This window comes from Chroicocephalus ridibundus, chromosome 15 (assembly GCF_963924245.1).
Source record: "Chroicocephalus ridibundus chromosome 15, bChrRid1.1, whole genome shotgun sequence".
NCBI lineage: Eukaryota > Metazoa > Chordata > Aves > Charadriiformes > Laridae > Chroicocephalus > Chroicocephalus ridibundus.
In genome coordinates this window covers 5,073,382-5,095,602 of record NC_086298.1, presented here as the reverse complement: position 1 = coordinate 5,095,602, position 22,221 = coordinate 5,073,382, and the positions used below count along the sequence as shown (strand labels likewise).

Sequence of the window (22,221 nt, the reverse complement as noted above, 5' to 3'; positions counted from 1 at the left end):
CTCTAACCTACTAGAGCATTCACAAATGCTTCAGTGTGAAAAGGTGTGTTTTGTTGTTAGTTGTGGGTTTTTTTCAGTTGCTACAGCACAGGACTGAACAATCTGGGGCCTTTTCCTGTCTCTACCCCGTGTTCCTATACAGCCTTAGTTAATTGTCTCACCATCCTGTGTCTTAGCTTCCCTTCCAACCTGTTACTGGCTAAGTCTAATTGGCTGATGTATGCCAGCAGCTGTCTGGAGAAGGATTACGTGTTGAGTAAAGGAGCATACAAGAAGAGAATTGGAAGAATTGTGGAGAAGAGAACCTAAAATTGTCCTCAATATCCCAGGTTTCCTCAAGACTATCTAAAATTCCTTCAATGACTCGGATGTTTCCATCTGTTGCTTGAAAAGTGCTCTTCTTTGAAAGCATCTTCTTGAAAGCTCCTTGACTTCCCAGGATCTGCTTGAGCCTGAATTTGAGGTCAAACTCATAGAAACATAAATCTGGCAGACCATGCTATGAAAAATAATATTGTAATCATAACTGTAGAACTCAAAATGCCTGTTTTGTAGATGAGTTTCTCTAGGCTACCTCAGGTTTTCTGCTGGAGAGTTGGTCTGCCTGCATCTCTTGTGATTTTTATCGTAATTCATAGTGAAGGAAAGGGTGTCTACATTGTCCGTTCCAGTGCTTGGAGCACAGGACCCTGCAGCCTATTAGAATAGCTTCCTCAGTAGCTTAATAAACCATGTCTGGTTTAGGTAACCTTTTAGGAAGAACACAGCAACAGAACAGAACACTTTCCTATTGTTGATAATGTTTGTTAAGCTGCAGCAGTGCTAACAATGCTGGAAGCCCTTGTAGAGATGTCACTCCGGCTTCTAGCAGCTAGTATCAACCACTGTGTAAATTGTAGTGGCTTAGAAGAAGCGCCGTCAGCCCAATGCTGAAAACAGCTGAAATGGTGTTAACAGTAATGGGAACTACTTACGAGCAAGTCTGCAGGGTGGACAAGGCTTAAGTAGGCTGGTGTTGGAAAGGGTATCTCTAGTGCCCGAGGTGCACGCTGTTTGCAGTGAAACCTGCACAAATAACTTTATGGGGAAAGTTGAGTGGAATAAATGTCCCACAAACGGTTTGCAGTGTAACCGGATGGGCGTGATGAAAGGGAATTGTAGCAGCTGACTGGGGTGAGATGTGGGATCAGAGCAATAGATGACAGATGAAGGTTGCTGGTGAGTTTACTCTGTGTTGAAGAAGTTTAGAAGTTACTAATGTGATATCTGAGGATGCACAAACATGTAACCTGGAGGTCACCCCATTCAGCTGAGGTGGCAGTAACCTGCTCTGCCATGTTTGCTCGTGATTGTCTGATTGCAGTGGTAGCTGTGGTTAGATTTGAAGTCAGAGCTAGGAATCATAGCCGTGTCCTGGCCACGATCAAATTTAATAATAAGCAAACGTAGTAACAACCAAATTTAATGACCTGCCTTTTAACTTGTACTTACCTATGCTGAATCAGTCTGCTTTGACTGTCTAGTAATGAATGCATTCCGGCTTCATCTTTTTTTCAAACAAATCAATCTTTTCAGCACCCAACAATTACACGTTGCCTCCTAAGAGACCCAAGTGTAGTCCCATCCTAAGAGAGAACACAAGACTCAGAGTCATGTCTGTCTGATTGGTTTTTAATTCAGTGCTGGAACAATCTGTTTACCAAGGCACTTTCAAGGTCACATGAAATCCACCTGACTTTGAAGTAATTTTCTTTCTTTTTGCTTCTTGCAAGCTTCATGTCATTCTGGACCTATTGTTTACCTCCCTCTCCTTCCACAAAGAAAGCCTCCAAGTTTTCAACCCTGTCACAATTTAATTTTTTTGAGAAAAATATCAGAGCGATGAAAACAAAACTCTATTTGTAATGGGGAAAATCCACCAGGCTGAAATGATTGCCCAGAAAAGGGGAAGTAGTTGAGGCCTCAGACACCTCAGCCAACACCAAGCACGTGGCCAAAGTACAGACCAAGGAAAAAGCAACAGAAGATCTTTCCATTGTCCTGTGGAGACAGGTAAAGGAGTAAGTAGTCCAACAGCGCTGCTTATTTCTGCCGTACGATTCTGTTGAATGATCCACACATACTGATGGTCTTCTCCTTGGGTTCAGTCCTATCCAGGTAGATGCCTCTATGGGAATAAAACTGCTGCAGGCAGCACACCGTTTATCAATAGATCAATAGTCAATTTATGTATCTTATTCACCTGCCAGCTGTCACATGTCAGCCTGTCTGCTTGCCTGGTTGTTATGCAAAAGGCTGTCAGACTTTCAGTTTAAGCCATTTCTCTTTCATACTTCTCTGGAATTAGATTTTTGTGTATTTTCTTCCTCTCTTTCTTATGGCAGAGCTTCATCCTCTGCCTAATTTGGAACTAGTTTGAATCTATAGACTAGAGTTTTCTTAAATAGATTAGGGGGGATGAGTGCCAAACCCTCACAGGGAACTAATTCTTGTAGGTCCTTTGAAAAGCTCCGCTTTGAAGACTGACTTCTTCATGCTGGCCTAGATAGAGAAGAGACCAAGCTGCAGAGGAAACTGCTAAAGGAATATTGCGCTGCTCAGCCTGGGGCTGTCTGGCATTTTGAGGGCACAGACTAGAAATAAAACATCCCTGACCCCACCATAATCACAGATAGCCTGTCCAGACTCGCATTAAGCCAGATCTGGCAGTAAAAGATAAGCATTATAGTGCTGTTGTCATGCTCGTGTCCTGCCCTCGTGGCATTGTTTGCAGAGTCAAGGGCACACAGCAACCTGGAAGAGCTATCACCCTGAGGACTGAAGATAACTATTACTTTGTGCAGCCCGTGACTGGGACAATTAGGCTGAGAAAAGGAAAGACAAAAAAAAAAAAAAAAAAAAAACGCTAAACCAACATCTCTGCTGTATGAGCATCTGGGAGGATTCTGGAGGACTTTGGGCTGAGTTCCTGATGCTAATACAAAACTTGTTTTTTACCTAGGCAAGGCCTCAAATCTGCTGTTTCACTTCATACTCATTTTGGCAGCTAAAATCTAATGTCCCCTTGACTCGATGATCTTAAAGGTCCCTTCCAACCTCAACAATTCTATGATTCTATGATTCTAATGTCTGCAGCATACATTAGGGGTGTCCAAAAATGTCTCTCTTAACGATTGTGAGGTGCTTGGATGAAAACAAGGGGCAGAGACGTGTCTAGGCAGATGCCGTTGTATAAACACCAAAATCCAAGAGAGCAAGAAGTCTCTAGGAGCTCTCTGTCCCTGACTGGGGATCCTACCGACACCAGAGTCGATAATGTGTGCAATATGCCAGGTAGAGGACATTAAGCAATGCTTGTGTCTTGCTGTTACCGAAGAGGGTGTTGCCTTTGGAAAAGCTCTGTCTGCTCATCACCTGTGGGAGCAGTTGGTGGCTTTTGAGCTGTGATCTATAAAACGGATAAAGAGCCGCTGAAGAAGAAGGAGCTGCTGCCCTCTCCTTGCCCAGTTGCCAGGGAGTGGTGGGGCTGGTCCTGTTTGCTGAGCGTGCCCTGCGAGCGGGATGCTCTAACTGCCCTGAAGGCAATATAGCCAGCAGCAGGAGGTGCTGGGATTCCAGTTAGCATGACAGTTAAAGCCTTTTTGTTCAGCGTCTTCCTGCTCTGCTTTTTTTTTCTTTTCTTTTTTTCAAACAGACTCTGTCTTGATCGTTGTTTAAATGCATTTAATTTCTTTTTGGTTTCAAGCGCCAGCCCCCGAGGTCTGTGCTGAACTTGTTTCTTCACTCACGTCCTTTGGTTGTCTTGGCCATTTGAAGATGGGGGATTTAATTTGCTCCGACGGCCTCTCTCTTTCAGACTTCTCTCCCTGGGTAGAGATCTCACGCCCTTGGATTCTCCTAGTCTCTCTGCTGGTGCAGTGGGGGGTCTGGGTGATGTACCCATTCCAGGCTTTTGACTTTTTCTCCCTCTTCAGCATTTTTTCCCCCCTTTTTTCTGTTTCCCTGGGGGGGTCATAGTGCTAATGAGCACTGAGACATCCCTAGCGGCTCCCTCTGCCTCTGACATGCCTGGCCTTGAGAGCGAGCTCATTAACGCAAACTCTGAAGGGCCAAGTATTTTCTCAGATATAGACGTATACAAATGAAATGTATCCCCTTTCTGTGACAGGGAGGAAGGCCTGAAATATGCCTATCTGCCTCCCTGCGGTGGTACTTCATCCCTATGTTTCCTCTCGCCTCCCTTCCCCCTTTAGGCATTAGCACTTCCTACCCCTTCCAGCCATTAGAAGAGTGGGCTCTTCAGTGCTTTCACCAGGCATTAGGGAGCAGACTCCTCTCCGCTGACCTGGCAGGCATTTTCCTGGGTACGCTCCACATTAGCATGGGCTGTCTACGCTGGCGAGACATTAGAGCATAAACAAGTGCCTCTCCCGCACTACTCAGACGTTAGGTCATAGTTTCTCCTTATCCCGTCTCTGCATCAGGGATACAGACTCTTCCTCCTCCTTGCTAAGAGGTTTATCATCATTCCGAAGCCCTTAAAAGCTTCCCCACCAGCAGAAGTTCAGGTCCTTGTTAGGGATTTCCCCCGAGGGTCAGAAGACTCTGCAATAATCCTTAACCTGTCGTGGGGTGCCATCATAATCCTCGTCAAGTCTTTGCAACTTTTCCACCTGGAAAATAAGCAAGTAACAGTGCAATATTTCTCTTTTATGAAGTGCCTCGAGACCTGTAGAGGCCTCACCTGTGCTTTCCAGGCAGCGGCACTGGCACTGTGCTGTTACTGGTGGTTCTGAGGAGCGATGATCAGTGAAATGGCATCCAAGAAGGATTTCTGGGAGGAAAGATTTCAGTGTCCTTTTGCACACATCCATGAATGCAAGGCCTTGGTAGATCCTCCAAAGATTCAAGGATTCAGTGGTGACAAACAGGCAAGAGTATGCTTACTTAGCCCAGTGCCATGGATTCAGTTTTAGCTTCTGCAGAAAATGCAAGTAAGTCTAACACTGAAAACAAATTGAAAACCTGTTCTTAGAGGTGTTTTGTCACAGACTTCAGGAGTTACAGGCTGGATCATTCCCTAAGGCCGGAGCTATACTGTTCCCTGCAAATCTCTTTTTTTTTTTTTTTTTTTTTTTTAAATCACCTCAATAATTCTGAGTGATCTCACTAGCGCCTATCCATTAATATTAGGCCTATTTTCTAAAACTGTACCACAATCTTGGCCTTAGGTGTATCTTGCAGCACAGAGTTCTATAGGTTGCACGGAAGATTGCTAGCATTTAAGGGGTTGCTTTCAATGTAAAATATTCTGGAACAGCAGAAGCCAAGTTTAAAATGTATTTGTGGTCATTTATCAGCTTAACAATCCTGTATCATTTGCGTGACCAGTCACAGCCAATCAACAGCACACAAAGAGAGAATACAGCCAAATACTACGCAAAACCTTAAAAAAAAAAAAAGCTTGAAAAATGTCACTAAGTAAATTCAAATAATGCATAAATTAGAGGGAATTGCAACTGGCTCATGGATATTCTATGAGCAGAAGATAAACATCTACGTTAGTTGCATAAATTATTCATCATAACGTATTTGCTCAGCTTTTCTCATCAGCTATGAAAGCCACACATCCAAGCATTTGGAGAGTATAATAGAACTGGGCTTCCACATCGATGATATGCCCTGGGAGTAGGAAGCCCTGGGGAGGGGTAGCATGGGTGAGAACTGAGTGAAAAAAGTCTCCTTGGCTATGAAGTTTTAGATGTGGATTCTGCTTAGGTCTTGCCACCCGCATGATTGTAGCGATAGGATGAGGGACAGTGGTTTTAAACTAGAGCAGGGCAGGGTTAGATTAGCCATGAGGAAGAAGTTCTTTACACTGAGGGTGGTGAGACACTGGCCCAGGTTGCCCAGAGAGGTGGTGGAGGCCCCGTCCCTGGAGACATTCAAGGCCAGGCTGGATGAGGCTCTGAGCAACCTGATGTCCCTCCTTAAAGATGTCCCTGCTCACTGCAGGGGGTGGGACTAGATGGCCTTTGAAGGTCCCTTTCAACCCAACCGATTCTATGATTTGTGACTGGAACTGTCCTGTGGCAGCAAGCAAAGTTGAAGATATAGCAATGATTTCTTTTAAACTCCTCCTTTTGCCTCCTGCCAGTGGTGTCACGAGATGATGTTGGACCTGATGTAAAAAAAAAAAAAAATGAATCCACTTTCCCTTTGAACACTCTACCGAACTTTTGATTTCTGTTCCTACCTTCTCCCATCTTTATTGCCAACCACTTTCCAGCGTGTGGTCCTAATCGTAACTGTTTGCCCTGCCCATCTCCACACAGTGAATGGAGGCGCTCCCAGGGTGTGGGTGTTGATATGTCAATAGGGCCCTGCTTGAACAGTTGTGCATTTCGACCCCGTGGTCTTTGCTTTGGAACAGGTAACCTGACGGTAACAAAAGCGAGCTTTCTGTACTTTGTTGGGGAACTTCAGGCATTCCCCTAGCCCTTTCTGAGGACACGCTGGCTCTGGAGGGCTCTAGTCCCTCCTGACTTTATTGATAATGGTTGCAGGAAACAGTAATCTGAGAGCAAAAGTGTACCTGAGTTTTACAGGAAGTAATAATTGTCTCTTTGGAGAGGAAGCACAGATGGCATTTTTCCTATGCTCGCTAGTTATGATCTTTATGATAGGAACATGAGAATCTCTATTTATTATAAACCTTTGCCTGTCTTTCAGCATCCAGGTCTGCATCTTCCCGTGTAGCGTAACTGCTGAAGGGACCGTTCCTTCTTCACACAAAGGGGATTTCTTTCTATAGCGAGGTTTGGCACTGCCACTCTAATCGAGAATGATGAGAGCAACCTCTCTCTGTATGTCAGAGAGAAGCTATTTGTCTTTACTTTTAAGGCTTTTCTATCATTAAAATCAACTGTGGGACACCCAAACATATCTCTTCCACAGATACTAAACACTACACTTTTATGCTAGTCTGGGACAGAAGAAAAACAAAATCTATATTCTGTTCCATGCAGTGAATATATGGATATTGGTAATGTACTCGTTATCCAACCTTTGGAGTCAGTGGCCTGTTTTTTCCACTCCTGGTATTAAGATCCTGGTATAGAGGTCTTTTGGAGTTGTGTTTAGGATTTATTTTTTTCTGCCTTTTGGCAGAGTTGTTTTTTTTTTTTCTAAGAAAGACCTATATTTCTGGGGATTTTAAGGTTTGACACTAATGACTCTTAGGGTGTGTTAAGAGGGGTGTTTTGTTTTGACACTTTTACTTGGCTTGTGAAAGCCTGGGAGCTACAGAGGGGGCACTAGCTCAGGTGTAATGAGATATTTCGAAGTTAAAAGCTGGTACTTTGCTATTTTAATGAACGCAACTGCTGTTAGGCAGCCTGGGGTGTTGTGATGGGGTGCAATCAAAATAAATAAACGGATAACTGCATTAAGTAAAAATAACCTAACACAGATGAAGCGGACCGGGTATAGAATCAACCTGGTTTGTGATCTTGGCTTTACAACTGACGTACAGCATCTCCTAAATCTGCCTGCACGTCAGGTTCTCTACCGGCAAAGTGGGATTGCTGGTGCTGGCTGACACACATTGATAGAAAGTGCCGTCTCGGTGCCAGGTATTGTCTTTCCTATTATTTAAATGAAATTTTGGTCTTAAACCTGAGTTAGAGGCATAAATGAATGAAAAGTGACAGAGAAACTTGTGACTTGATTAGCTGGGAGATAGCTTAAGATAGTGCAGGTGCGTCGTAGGAGAGTAGTTATAAATAATATCCTTTCTTTTTAGAAGGCCTCGCTCAATATTGTTTCAAAGGACATTGATAGGTTTCTCATATCTTAGGTGCTCAGCTGGTGATGTATTTCAGAGGCCTGATGTTTAGATCGCAGGTGTGCAGGGTCTTCTCTAGGCATTTCCCTCTGCGTTGTTTCAAAATGGATACCCGCAGCAAAGCGCTGCTTTTGCAAACATTAGCTTTATTTTTTTCCCCGGTTGGTATCAGTTTAAAGGAAGGGATTTGAAAATCACTTTATAGTTTGGGGTTTTTTTTTAAAAAAAGAAAAAAAAGGAAAGAAAACAAACAGAACCTCCATTTTCATCCTGGCCTCTGCTTATATCTGAATCGATCCTTCTAGATGGCTTATCAAGCGTATTGTTTTTCAAAATGATCTTTTCTGTATTCCCCGGTGCTGAAAGATTAAGATGTTTGGAGATAGTGTGTTTCCTTCAGCCTTGCTTTGCAAAAGCAGTAGCCACAAGGAAGGCTTGTGGACACGGGGACATAGCAATGACCAGGCTGGTCTGCATCTACAGTCGGTCTGACTGACCAGCTCTTTTGCTGACAGAAACCAGAATTTCCTGCTTTATGGAGAAGTGTAAAATCCCAAAGCGTGAGAGGGTGAAAGGACTGGGCTGCTTTCTCCGTAGGGAAATGCAGCCCTCTGCCAGGCACCTCTGGAGACTCTGACACTGCCTCCTCGTCAGCCCAGACCCTGATCCTCAAAGTGTGTTGTTATTGTGCAGTAATGTCTCGCTTTTCCTCTTCTCCTCCCCCTCCCCTTCTGTCCAGCCTTGTGGCCTCACGTCTGCATCCATGTGGGGGTGTCCAACAGGATTGTCCCCTTCTCCATCCTCCTTCCCTGCCCTTGGTGGCTCTCCCTGCCCCTCCGGATTTGAAGCCTCACCCCTGTTGTGTTCCTGTGTTGTCGCATAGGGAGTTTGCCCGTTGGAAGGTGAGGAACACAGCCATCGAGCGGAGGGACCTGCTCCACAATCCACTGCCCCTGATGCCTGAGTTTCAGAGGAGCATCCGCCTCCTGGGCAGGAGACCCACCACGCAGCAGTTCATTGATACCATCATCAAAAAGTACGGCACCCACATCCTCATCTCTGCCACCCTGGGAGGTAGGTGGCAACTGGGGCTGGTTTTTTCTGCGGGTGGCAGTGGTGGGGTGGTGATGGCACCTCCAAACCTTGGCCACGTTGTGTTGGAGGCTGGCCAGTCGTGTAGAGCCAGGCTGCAGCTCACCCCAGCTACAGCCTGTCTCGTCATCAGATGGTGTGAAAATCCCCAGAGTACGAATAGCCTTTGGAAATGAATTCACAGCGCAATGCGTGCGAGCTCGGCATCTGTGGTACCTGTGCTCCTCTGACAACCGCATGTGTCTACCCGTGTGCGTCAAGATAAACATGCTTCATTTAGCTGGGGAGCCTGTCTGTCATTCCTGCGCCTCTGTCCTTAATTTGACAATAGAGTGTGTTGATCCCTCTTTTTTTTTTTTCAGAATGAAACCAAATGCAGGAGGAAAAAGACGTCCTCTCTTTCTGGAACTAGAGGAATTTTAAAGAGCTTCAGGGAAAGGGAGTTCAAGGAGTTAGAGCAGCAAAGAGGCGGCCAGAAAGGCCTGTGCTGAATGCTTAAGTGAAAGCAGTAACGTGGAGTAGACTTTTGGAAAAAAAACAATAGTTAAGTAAAATTCAAAATGTACACGCAAGGACTGCAGAGAGGTTTGCGTGTGCAAGAAGAATATGTCAGTGATGGCATAAGACAGAGTATTGTAGGGCCATTAATCCATGTGCGTGCACTGCTGTTGGTGCTGCTTAAACAATTCAAGTACTCAGTATTGAAAACAGGAGCAGTGAAAATCAGCAGCTCCTCTTGATATCTGCTGCTGATCTTTTTTTTTTTTTTTTTTTTCCCCATCTCTGTACTCTTTCTACCCTTCGGGTGTGCATTTAAATACTTTTCTTTCAAGAACTGCTATCTGTAAGAGATTCTGCAGTGGTAAAGGGTCTTAATTTGAGTACAGAGTTTGTTGCTGTTGCTTCTTCTAATGTATCTGACCTCCAGCCTTGCCACATTGTGAAGTTTGTACTGAACTTTGAGGAATTTCTGGCCATCTGTCTGTTCCCAAAGCGTTCTGCAGACACTTGGATGAGACGTAGATGAGATTAGATGTGTGCATATGATTCATGCACAAATGAGGTGGTAGGTAAATTGGCGTGATTCCAGTGAAGTCAAATGGCCTCTCGTGTGGCAAATGTCCTTCAAAGAACCTCGGGCTGCGCTTCCAGTCCAGGCATTCAAACCGTCTGCTCCGTCCGCAAGAAATGTGAGAGAAAGCAGGTTTCCATGCACTGAAGAGTGCGAGTGACTGCCTGCATCAGGCCTTAATGAAACCTGTGTAAAGATACGCTCCTTTTTGTTGAGGAAATTGCTTTTCAGAACCATATTTTACAGAGCCTAAGCCAGCCAAGTAAGAATCCAGCAAAATGTTGAGAGGTTGTTTTTTTGTGGGTTTACTTTAAGTTCCATTGATAGGCTTTTTTTGCTTCTTGCTACTTAGATCTGTGGAAATTCAAAATAAGACCTTTGATGGCAAAATATATTTTTAATTTTGCCTGGGTGAGGTTGTGAATTATTCACAGGGGCTTGTTTCTTCTCCTGATTTTTACAACGCAACAATTTTAAATATGCAGAGGCTCGTATAAGAAGAACTGGTGTTGGAGAGGAGTGCTAAATGCTCCACCAGCCCCGAGCATGGTGAGCAATGGTGGGGGAGAAAAGAAGGATTTATCTTGGCAATGGCAGTCCCCGAGAAAATGCCGATGAAGCTGAGCATGCATTATGCAAGTAGGACGCGCTCTGATCACAGTCTGTGGGCTAAACAAGACAACTGGGATGTAAAAGCGTGCATGTCCTGGCACCCTGGCTCTCCCGAGGCCTCGGGTCTCCTCAGAAAAGTTACAAGAATTCCGCTTTGCATTACAGCGGTTTGTGGACTTAGCCTGCTGTCTTACTAGGTTGCAAACAAGTGACAAACACACAGGAAATTGTTTTGCTTTTAAAGGCCAGCTGTCGCACGGACCCCGGGAGGCTGGGTGATGGATCGGGCCAGCCCACCTGAATGCAGCAGCTATTTTCACACCTGGCCACATGGGGAACAGCTCTGGTGCCTTTCAACCTACAGAGCAGCCGGGTCCCCCTGGAGCCTAATAAAAAAAAAAAAAAAACCCAGCTCTGCTCCAGTTTAGTCCTGACAAAGGGATTGGCGAAGGGTCATTTTGAGGGCATCCACGCTGCGGGATGGAGCACACAGAGCTGAGAGCCAATTTGCAGGCAAAGCCCTGAAGGAAAGGCAACTTTGAACATAGCATCCGCTTAATAAACGAGAAATTAAGACTTAATAATGCAGCAAAAGTCTATTAACCTCTCTTGATCTAAGGGTTGCTTTCTCATGCGCACTCTCCGTGGGGATGCTGTGCTTTTCCAGGTCTGCACACATGTACACAGAACAGGTTTCCAGCAACACTATTTCTGCTCAGCATCCTTCGCTCCTAGGGACAGTATTTGTCCCTCGGGGGAAGTATCAAATATCTTGGGCTTTACTTTCCTGTTTTCTTCCTCTTCTTCCCAATGGAGAGGTCCAAACGCCTCAGGGAGGAAGAAATGACAGCTTTCGTGGGGAAATCACTGGTCCTTACTGCCCTTACAGCACAGGTTTCTGATGTCTGGGAGCTGCTCGTTGCCTCCTTCGTGTTGTCTGAGGACCAAAAGCTAATGGTGGATCTCCCGGTGATCTGAAACCAGTGTTATTGTCTGATGCAGTTCAGCCCACGCTTCCTGCTTGCTCTCTGTCCAAGGGATCTCCAGTTTCGGTGTTCCTCTACTAAAATGAACTGGTCTGGACTGAAAAAGTCCTGATTTTTGTGCCTTGGGTATTGAAAGAAGGCATGATATTCTTTTCCCAGAAAAGAAGTGGTTTTTCCAGTTACTGGTGGAATTGAGGAAGAGTTGATAGTTGGATCCCACAGGTTGCTCTGAGAATTGTAGCTAAGGGAAGAACAATCCCAGGTCTTCTCTCTCCTTTCACAGCCTTGTGAAATGGAGGCAAAGCATCGCTTATGTCTGCTGCATCTCTGTGCAGATAAATACTGCCATTACATGAGAGATGCTAAACTTTTGGCTCAAAATACAAGTTTTTCAGGCCGATCCAGCCTATCTTCCTCCAAGCCTCTTGGCTAACTCCCATGCAGACGTCCTTTCGGTGGCAAACAAGTCACCTCATGAAAATTCACAAAGCCTGACCTTCCTTCAAACCCCCCTGTAAAACTTGCCTCAAAGCTGAAACCTGAAAATGCATTGACAGCAGCCAGGCATCTGGTGTGCGGTGACCGCTGTTTCTCGCACTAATCACAGTCATCTCGTTACCTTGTGCTTCGCCGGCTGTTTGCTGTATACAACTGTTGTGTCTCATCATATACGTGGGGTTTAAATCCTCTGGGACAGGAACCATCTTTCTGCTGTTTGTGTGGATAGAGCCTGATGTGACAGAGCCTTGATCCCTGCCAAGGTCTCCTCATGCCGCTCAACGCATAATAATGTTGATGGTGATAAAGGAAATCAAAGCTGGTCACTTTCCAGGGAAGGAGTTTTTGTGAGAAGTAACAATGACGGTACTGTTAGCACTGCAACTTTGATCGTGGTCAACGGGTAGTATGTTATTTTTAACAAAATATTAAAGAGAGAAAGTTTTACATGCCGAACTTCTCCACTTCGCTCCCATGAAGCCAATTAAAAGATTTCAACTGATCAATTCTTTTGATGAAAAGTATCTTCTTTCCACTACAACACTTCAGTTTTTCATCTGAAAGCCAAAAGCTCAATCGTCAACATACCAATCGCTTGAAACACTGAAATCTAATAAAAATATTTTGATTTTCGGCCAGAATATTTTTGTTTTGTTTTCAGGCATTTTGGCTTCCAGATAAAAGCTGGAAAATTTCCAGGGAAAGCAAGGGGGAGGGCTTACTGAGATTTGTTTTCTTTTATGCATGTATGCAATAAAAGAAATTATTTGGACAAATCAAACGATGTCAGCTAATACAAATTTTAAACAAAAATAAGTGCTTGTTCTCACAAAAAAAAAAAAGGCAAAAATGCTGGAGAGCAAAATATTTCTTGGTGTAAAAAGTGGTGGTGCATTTTTCTGGACCATGCTATCATTGCCGGAGGCAATGTATTCATCAGAGGTTCATCTATCAAATCAGAACAAGTACTATCCTTCTCATTAAGAGAGCTATGTAGGAATGGCGCATTCCTAGGCGTCTCTTCTCTTCATCAATTAAAATCAGAATTTCAGATGTTAAGCATGCAGGAGAGTATCCTACCTTTTTACTCCTCCTGCAATGCCAGCCTTGTGTTCAGAAAGGAACTGGATTTTAAGCTGGTTCGTAGAGCACAAATTGAACTTTTTAGGTAAATATTAATTCTTAGTTTCATGTCCTTTTTGTATCTCTTTTGTTAGAGTCAGGTTTCTGCTAGTGCTAGGATGTTTGCTGCTACCGGGTTTTAACTGCTTCGCTCCCAGATTCTCTGTGATTACTGGCTCAAAATCACCTCTCGTCCTTTACCTTGCACAATGTTTTCTGATGAAAGATTTTCCCTGAATGAGACTGGGGGGAAGGCAGAAAGGGTGGTTGGTTTAACTTCACTTTTGCATTTGCTTTTTCCTCTGATTGCTCTCCTTCACTCGCCCCCCTGCCCTTACTCATACCATGGTCACTGGAAGCTAAAGAGGTACAACTGGCATTTGTTTGTCCTCTGTACCCACCTATTTGCAGCTTAAATCGTCATTTGTTCCTTCTAGAAATCAAGTCAGGCACGACTGCATGAAAGTGGCAGCTTCTCTGTCAGGTATGCGTCGTTCCAGAGGTACTGCCCACGGAGAGAAAAGCATTCCTCAAGTGGGGCAAATGGTCTGAATCCTTTCCAACAGTTGTGGTAAAGCTGTGCTGGCTAATAAATGTCCGAAATGTTATCCGCTCAATTCAGCGGAGCTGATCTACAAGTGCGGTGGAGCTGGCCCTTCTGGATGAATAGAGAAGGAGGGTCACGTACACTGCACTGGGATTCTGGCACCGGTGAGGAAGGGTGGGTTCATTTAAGAGTATTTTAGGTGTCAGACTTTTCTTTCCTTAGGTGCGACGTGTGACATCGTGTGTTCCTGTTAAGATGACCCTCTGTGGTAGCCTCCTGGGCCTTACTGAAATCTCCTTTTTTTTTTTTTTCTGATGCAGGAGAGGAGGCCTTGACCATGTATATGGACAAAAGCCGCCTCGACAGAAAGTCAGGAAACGCTACCCAGAGCGTAGAAGCATTGCACCAGCTCGCTTCCTCCTACTTTGTAGACCGTGATGGCACCATGAGGAGACTCCATGAGATCCAGATCTCTACCGGAGCAATCAAGGTACTGTATCTTGCCTTGGGAAGAGAAAGAAGATTGCGTGTCCGTACCAACGCCTTAGGGACTTGAGGCAGGACTTTGCCAGTCCAGGGCGATGTCTGTTTTCATCACAAGTTGTTTTGTTTCTGCACTGGTTTCTCAGGGTAAATTGTTCTCTTGCAGACCTTACTGAAGAATTGATTTCCCCAGGGCCAGTGAAATCTGAAAAGAGGTGGGCATTCAGTGTGATGGCTAGGTTGGATAGGAGACTTCCCCAATGTGTGGCAGTGACCTCTGGAAGGGAGAGAGGGAACAGATAAATCCAGATCAGCAATGGAGTTTGGAAGGGGAAGGCAGGAAGGAAGTGGACAACCCCGTGCATCCCAGAAGTATTTGCCTCTTGTTGGGTGTAAGACTGTTAAACATCTCTCAGCTGAATTTACTACAAGAAAAGGTGAAAAACTCAGTGTGGCATCTGGAATGAAACAGGCTGAGAGGCAGCTTGGGGGTTGCAGCAGGAAGGAAGGGGAGCTGCTCAGAGCATACAAAATAGGGGAAAATGGCTCTGCAGACAAAGGCTGCCTTCTCTGAAAGCAATCATCATATACTGGGGAGGGATTTTATTGTTGCAGAGTTCACTCCAGGGAAGGCGATGTGGATGGAGTCGTCATTGTTAGCCATTTCTGAAAGGTTTCAGCTCTTGTTATTGTTCTGTGGTGTCTCATGGCTGAGTCTGTTCCCTTCTGGATGGGAAATCGAATTGAGATATTGAAACAGTGACAGCAGATAATCACCCTTTGTGAATTCAGGAAGGGCAGCTCTCCTCCATGGCTGGAAACCAACAGCAACAACCGCAGCAACAGCACTGCAGGTCATCTGTGCCTCCATCTATCCTCAGCACAAGGATGGCGTGCACATATGTTGTGGGAGCACTAGGCACCATTGTGGGCTGGCAATCCATCTCTGTATCTTGCTTTCCAATAAGAGAAGCCAGGGAATAATTTCTCTACTGGCTTCTGATGTTCTCCAATGGAGATCCTCTATGAGAAACATCAATCTGCAGGACCTCATTGCCAAGCCCGAAATAACATGCAGTGCCATAAAGAAAGCAGATACGGTTCACTCTCTCTTTTTGGCTTGTGAGTGTGCCAAACATTAGCCGTGTCTGTCCAGTGTGGGGCATTTTTGCCCAATTAGGGAAGATGCGTTTTGGATTGCATCAGCTATTTTGGATTGCATCAGCTGGTGACAAGGGGTTATTATATTACAAAGTCTGAACGTGCTTGGGGAAGATGTGATGCTGCCATCGACGGCGACACTCTCTCTTTTCTACATCCTCCACAGGTAACAGAAACTCGGACTGGCCCCCTGGGCTGTAACAGCTACGACAATCTGGACTCTGTGAGTTCTGTCCTTCTGCAAAGCACTGAGAGCAAACTCCACCTGCAAGGTAGGGCACAGGAATGGGGGAGGTGGTAACAGAGGGAATGGAGGAGGGTGGGGATGAAATGAGAGAGGGGTGGCCTTTTTTCTAGCCTTTTACCCTCCTCTGTTTGCTGTGATTGCCTTCTTCGCTGTTAGTTCCCTGGAGCAGGACCGGTGGCTTCTGGTGGCTTCATATGATGCGCAGCAGAGCCAGGGCTTGACAGGGACCGAGCTAAAGGTGCAAGGCACTGCAGACTGGACACCAGTGAAGTGTCTGGGCACACCCTACCATTGAATTTTGATGGCCTTCTGTGTGTTGTACATACACTGATATAAATAAACGTGACCTTTTCCATTAATATTGAAGGGGCATTCTGTCCACGTCTCTCGGTCCCTCCCAAATTGCTGATATGCGTAAGAGGTTTGCAGATCATCTTTTGGGACTCTCTAATGACCGTAATCTTTGGGAAAAGTCACAGAGGTTTTATTTGGATGCTGGAAGCCATGGCTTCAGTCCCAGATGAGGAACTAGTCCAGAAGTCAACAGATAGAGGTCATGACTGAATTAATAAATAAATACATGCTGGTTAGCAAGAAGTCAGCTTCAGTAGAAGGACGAAATTCACTGGGTGTGTAATTTACTAAGGTTATTCCCAAGTTTTTGACAAAATAAGGAAATGTGGGATTTAATTGCTCATTTGCCCAGATGGTTTTATTTCTGGAATCCTTGTACTTGCACAAATTTTAATTTTTCAGATGAATGGGCTACGTTACATCTTCCGCTTTGAGTATAATTTGGCATGTGCTGTTTTAATCTTGGTTTCACGGAAACTGGGTTTCATTTACTGAGTCATGTTGTGGATATATTATTATTGTTATTATTTGCCTTTAAAAATAATAGGCAGGTTGTTTTCACTATTCCAGTGATTATCTAAGTCACTCAGTTCTGGTTCTTAACTAATTAACAATAAACAATTTGAGGCTTTTTATATATTGTGATGATGACTGCTGGTAATGAAAACCCAAGGATGACACATCAGATAACTAGGTAAAGAGCTAAATAAGCACACAGCTCAGTTTATAGGCGGACAAACTGGTAAGTAGGTAAATCAACAGATCTCTACTGGAGATCTGATCCTACAAGAGAAGAGAAAAAGCAAGATGCTTGGGAGGGGGAAGGAGGTGGAGGAAGAGGGAAAAATTAGGAAAGAGAGGGGATGTAAGGTGGATGGGGCTGTGACTTCTGATGGGAGCAGACATAGGACCTCAGGGATCAACCACACGTGGGTTTCATGGAGGTTCATGGCATAACCCAGTGCAGGGAGAAGCCAGACCCAAGCCAAGGGCGACAGTGAGGGAAGGGAGGAAGGTAAGAGCTCCTCCTAACAGAACAAAGTGACCTTTAAAGTTACACCTGAGTGTTTTCCGCCTAATCTGGAGTGTGGTTCTTGGGATAATTACCCAGGATCCTTCCTGTGCTCTGAGAGACCTCATTAGGAATTAGTCACAGGGCTGCAGGTAATGGATCGTGACCGAGTCTCCTCTGATCTGATTAGCAGCCGAGCATGAGCTGCTGACAGAAATCCATGTTACTACCTTCGTGTCACTCTGTCTCCGAGGCCAGCTCAATAAAAGAGCAGCATCTTTGTGACAGGGAGAATTTCTGTGTCTGAACTTGCTTGTTGCTGCCCAGCCCTGAGAGTCATGGTTTCAAAGACGTGCCCTTTAGGAGATGCAATGGCTGGACCCAGAGCTTAAGCTACCTTCATGCCTGCATGTAGGTTTTGGGAAGGTCAGCCAGTCCGGAGATTTAGGGGAGGACCTGGATGCATGCACAGCGCTGGGTGTCCGTAGAAACATAGAATCGCCCAGGTTGGAAGGGACCTTTCAGATCATCCAGTCCAACCATCAACCTAACTCTGACAAAAACTGTCACTAAACCATATCTCTGAGCTCTGTGTCTGCCCGTCTGTTAAACACCTCCAGGGATGGTGATTCCACCACTGCCCTGGGCAGCCTGCTCCAATGCTTTAATAACCCTTTCAGTGTAAAAATTTTTCCTAAAATCCAATCTAAACCTCCCCTGGTGCAACTTGAGGCTGTTTCCTCTTGTCCCATCGCCTGTTCCTTGGGAGCAGAGACCGACCCCCCCCGGCTACTCCCTCCTTTCAGGGGGTTGTAGAGAGCGAGAAGGTCTCCCCTCAGCTTCCTCTTCTCCAGGCTGAACACCCCCAGCTCCCTCAGCCGCTCCTCACAAGGCTTGTGCTCCAGACCCCTCACCAGCTCCCGTTGCCTTTCTCTGGACCCGCTCCAGCACCTCAATGTCTTTTGTGGTGAGAAAAGCATCACTAACCAGTATCCCTGTGGACCCAGCGTGTGTATCTGTGTCAGACGCCTGCACAGGGGTACCTGTACAGGTACATTTATAACAGCAGCTCAGAAGGTTTCCCTTTTTCCTTGCACGACCTGGGGGCAGGTTCCCTGTCCTGTGCCTGGGGAGGGCTGTGTGGTGATGCAGCCTCCCCTCGTGGGACTGGGGAGATCCTGTTGTGGGCCAGGATCTCATGGGTGACCGCACTTATTTGTATTTCATATCCTCCTGTCCCTTCCACCAGCACAAAACCATCCCTTTCCCTGCCTCTGTCTCCAGCGCGTCTAATGCTTGAGCTGCCTGGAAAAGGAGTAAACCAGAGGACGGGAGGGGAAGATGCTAACAGCTCTACAGCAGTCTAGTGGGCAACGGGAATTTGTGTTCCCTGGAAAAGTGTCCTAGGCTGTAATTGGAAAATTTGAGTGGAAAACCCCAACATTTTGAAAAGTTTCGGGAAATTAAAATTCCAGAGACATATCCTCTTGGGCAGTGTGACAGTATATGTCAATATTGCAACATGGCACTATTTCAATAAGGTAAAATCCTTCTGTGCTATTCTAAACATTGTGACATTAAACAGGAAATATTGCATAGTAGGTAGTTTGTTACCTCAAATATGGCAATAGAATATTCACATTTACATTACAATTAATATTAAAGCCTCTGCCGAGATGGGCAGAGCAGTAATGACAGCACAGAACATTTCAGCTTTCCAGTGAAACAAAATGAGGAAGTACAAAATATGCATTTAGACCTTTCCCTGTAAGAAGTGCTTTTGGAGTCAACATGCTCTCACAAAATGCTTCAATGAAACTGCATTTTCAACAGAGAACTCTTCTGCGGAAAATGTTTCAAATAGCTCTAATTTAGAGCTGGGGAAATTTACCTCTTTTAATGCGGGAAGCCTTTTATATACAGTCCAAATCCAAACATCTCTCTCTAATAGTTTTTCTAGGTGAATTAAGGACATGTTCCCATGTCAGACTCTTCATATTCTGCCTGTAGTTATCTAAGACAAACTTACACCGAATCTATGCTGCTCTTCATTTTTAAAGAGGAGCTTTATGCTTTACGGAGTGGCAGAATTCCTCCTTCTGATCAATAAGGTACCTCCAAAACTAAGATATTCTCCCTAGCGCTTGTCACCAGCAAACTTACCTCCTGCACGTATTATCCGCTTCTGAGGCTTCTGTGGAGGATGAACCCATTCCTTGCTCTACCCTGCCTTGGATTGAGTTGTTCACCCCATGAAAATTATCCAATATCTCGGTTTTTAAGAGCAGGTTGCCCCCTTGCTTGGCTGCTGACATGAGGTTGCTTTATCAGTAGACAAAACTGAAAGATCAATTTTTTTTTAATTTTTTTTTTTTATGATGTTTGCAGTATTCAAAGAAAATTCTTAGAGAACAAAAGAGCATCTTGGGATGTTTCGTGAAGGTCACGGCTGGCAGCAGGGCTTTCCCAGCCAGCGCGGCCGGCTGCAAGCTGCTCTGTGGGGCCGGTGTGCTCTTACGGTCCTTGGGACTGCAACTTTCCTGCTTTAAAGGTGGCAACCGAAACACCCAGAGCAGCTGCCCCAACCAGAATGGCCTTCTTACAATTTCATGCTTATAAAGCTTACCTTAAAAATGATTGATCCCACCTGTGCTTTACTGACAGCTGTAATAGATTCAATTTCAGCAATATTTAGTCACTGGGCATGATACAGAACTACTATATGATTGATGGAGGAGGGTACCAGGACTGAGTGAGATGCTACTGGCCCAGTACTTGGTGGGATCTGGTCACCAGGATGCTCAATACAAAACCAAAAATATCGATATCAATCTGCCCGTGTCTGGGTGTGATGCTAAACGTGTGGGTGTTTATATATATGTATGCCAAAGTACAGATGTGAAAGCCGGCATGGTTGTATTTCAGTAACCCTAAAACAGATTTCTTCCACGAGGAAGTCACATGTAATCCCTACAGCGTGTTTGCAGTTTTAAAGTTAGGGCTTTGCATTTGGTGTACGCACTCGTGTTTCAATGAGTAGCTGGATTTGAGTGTCACTTCTTCTTAGTCTAAGCACTTACTTGAGTATGTGCTGCTTGTTAAATGCTGCAATTAACTGCTTGGATTCCAGCAGAACCGCTTACCTGACTGCAGTTAAGTATTTATAAAAGTGTTTTGTTGAATTGGTGCTAAGTGTACAGGGGATCTGATTACCTCCTAAACATGAGATTATTTCTTACAAGAGAAGGTTATCCTGTAAATGTTTTTAGAAACCATGAGTTTTACGGACAAAAAGCAAACGTGCACATGAGGCAGTCTGTAGCGCAGGACGGGACCGGGTTAAGTGTTGGGGATGGCAGGGTATTCCCGTTTCTGCATGTGCTGAGGTACACAACGGATGTTCCTTGCGATCAGAAGTGTTTTCCCTGAAACTTTAGTTGCTTTTTTAACCCCTCTCCCCTCCAGAAAAAAGTCTCCAAAGCCAGTATCTGGGACCAGACAGCGTGTCGGTGCTGTTATCCAAGTTAAAATTCAAAGAGAAAATATGGTGAGCTGAAGAGCCTGCAGGTATTTGGGCCTCGTATTCAAAGGTTGGAGGAGCAACCAGGGCAGGCTGCTCCTCCGCGAAGCAGAGAGTGGAAAGATTTATTCATGGGACTTGGACCATGAATAAACAGGGTCAGTGCACATCAAGAAGTCCAGCCCGCTTCTCCTGTGTGCTCACAAGCTCAGTGAGTACAGCAGCCTTCAGGCTCTCCAAGCCCATTTTGGGGATCTCAGTCCTGCAGTAACGCTGCACTTCTTTCCATCCTGAAGGAAAGTCTTGGAGTCTGGCAGGTGGGACCATCCCTAATGTCGGTGTGAAGGCCTGAAAAGGGACCATTCCTCTGTGATAGTTGTTTCAGATAAATCCCTACAAGAGACTGAACTTCGGTCCTTCCTGAAGACAACGGGAGGAAAGCTGAGCTTCTTATCAAGAAACATCTCAGGAAAGACCAAAGGGACCTCAAAATGCTGATCCTCATCAGAGTAGTTTGGAGCTGTTCCAGGGATGCTGTAGACTGTGTTCAGCTCCTTGCACGTTCCCTGCCTTCCCCACAGCAGCACTGCAGAAAAGGCAGCAGGATCTGTGCAGGCGTAGTGCCTCCAAACGCCGGGCTTGAAATCCTGCCTTGCGCAAGGGTCACAAGCATCTTTTCCAGCTGAAGGTTGCTCTGCGTTCATCCTGCCTGGAGGCTGCCCCTGCTCTCGCTCGGCTGTGAATTAGGGCAGGCAAGGGGGCAGCTCGCTGCCACCGGGCATGGTGCTCTCAGACTGTGCCCTGGCAATGGCAGGAGGGGAGAGGAGACAGAGGCCCCCGTGCCTTCAACACCCTCCTCATCCCCCCCAGACTTGGTCTTCCAGAGGGACCTTGTCAAGGCTGGAGGTGTCTCTGTGGAACCAAAAGCAAAAGGGTAATGGGGGTCCCTAGGGCACTGCCTGCCGCTTTTCTCTTGCCTGAGGTGAACATGACCCATGGCGGAGATGGGCCTGAACTCCTGAAAGGAGTCACAGCCCTTCCTGCCCTTCCTGCACGCTCCCATCCTCTGAATTATTGTCTTATTTTCATTCCACTCCAATGAGCTGTCAGCCGCGGATACAGTAATTCAGCACAATAGAAACACAAACAGATGGGTAATTGACCCGCGCGCCTTCATTACACTGGAGTTCAGCGCTGCTGTTCAAGCCATAAACTCCTTTATCTGCCGCTCCGAAATCCCTGGGCCGTTTATGAGCAAGGCGAGCGGGCCGGGCTTCCCGCGACAGCCTGGCTCGGAGTTACTGTCCTCTCTGCCTCCCGCGCCGCTGATGCTGACCCAGTCTGACAAGCAGGACTCGCCAGGTAGAAGAAAACAGCTGTGAATCCTCAGGGACATCAGTAGGGAGCCCAGAGACAGGTTCCACCCAGGACAGGATGGAAAAACATGTACACTGTACACAGGGCAAACGCTAACTGTTGGGATGTCCTCTGGTACCCGAGCAAGCGTACACCAACGCTAATGCCTGCGCCGAAGGATGGGTACACAAATGCCTGCTACGGAGAAAGAGACACGGGGCTAGATCTCTCAGCTAATGTAAATCTTCAGAGCACTACTGAAATCATTGGCACTAAATCCATTTGCACTTTTATAGGATTTGGCAAGTAGCCT

The 22,221-nt window shown here is 45.7% G+C and overlaps 1 protein-coding gene across 2 annotated transcripts in view; it reads left to right on the top strand.

The window, feature by feature from the left end:
• Nucleotides 1-22,221, top strand: part of BRINP1 (BMP/retinoic acid inducible neural specific 1) — a 90,825-nt gene that overhangs the window by 53,300 nt on the left and 15,304 nt on the right. For both annotated transcript variants that reach the window (XM_063353066.1, XM_063353068.1), the window contains 3 exons: nucleotides 8,730-8,920; nucleotides 14,096-14,265; nucleotides 15,586-15,691. In XM_063353066.1, the coding sequence (XP_063209136.1) occupies nucleotides 8,730-8,920; nucleotides 14,096-14,265; nucleotides 15,586-15,691 (467 nt within the window). The remainder of the gene's footprint in view (nucleotides 1-8,729; nucleotides 8,921-14,095; nucleotides 14,266-15,585; nucleotides 15,692-22,221) is intronic.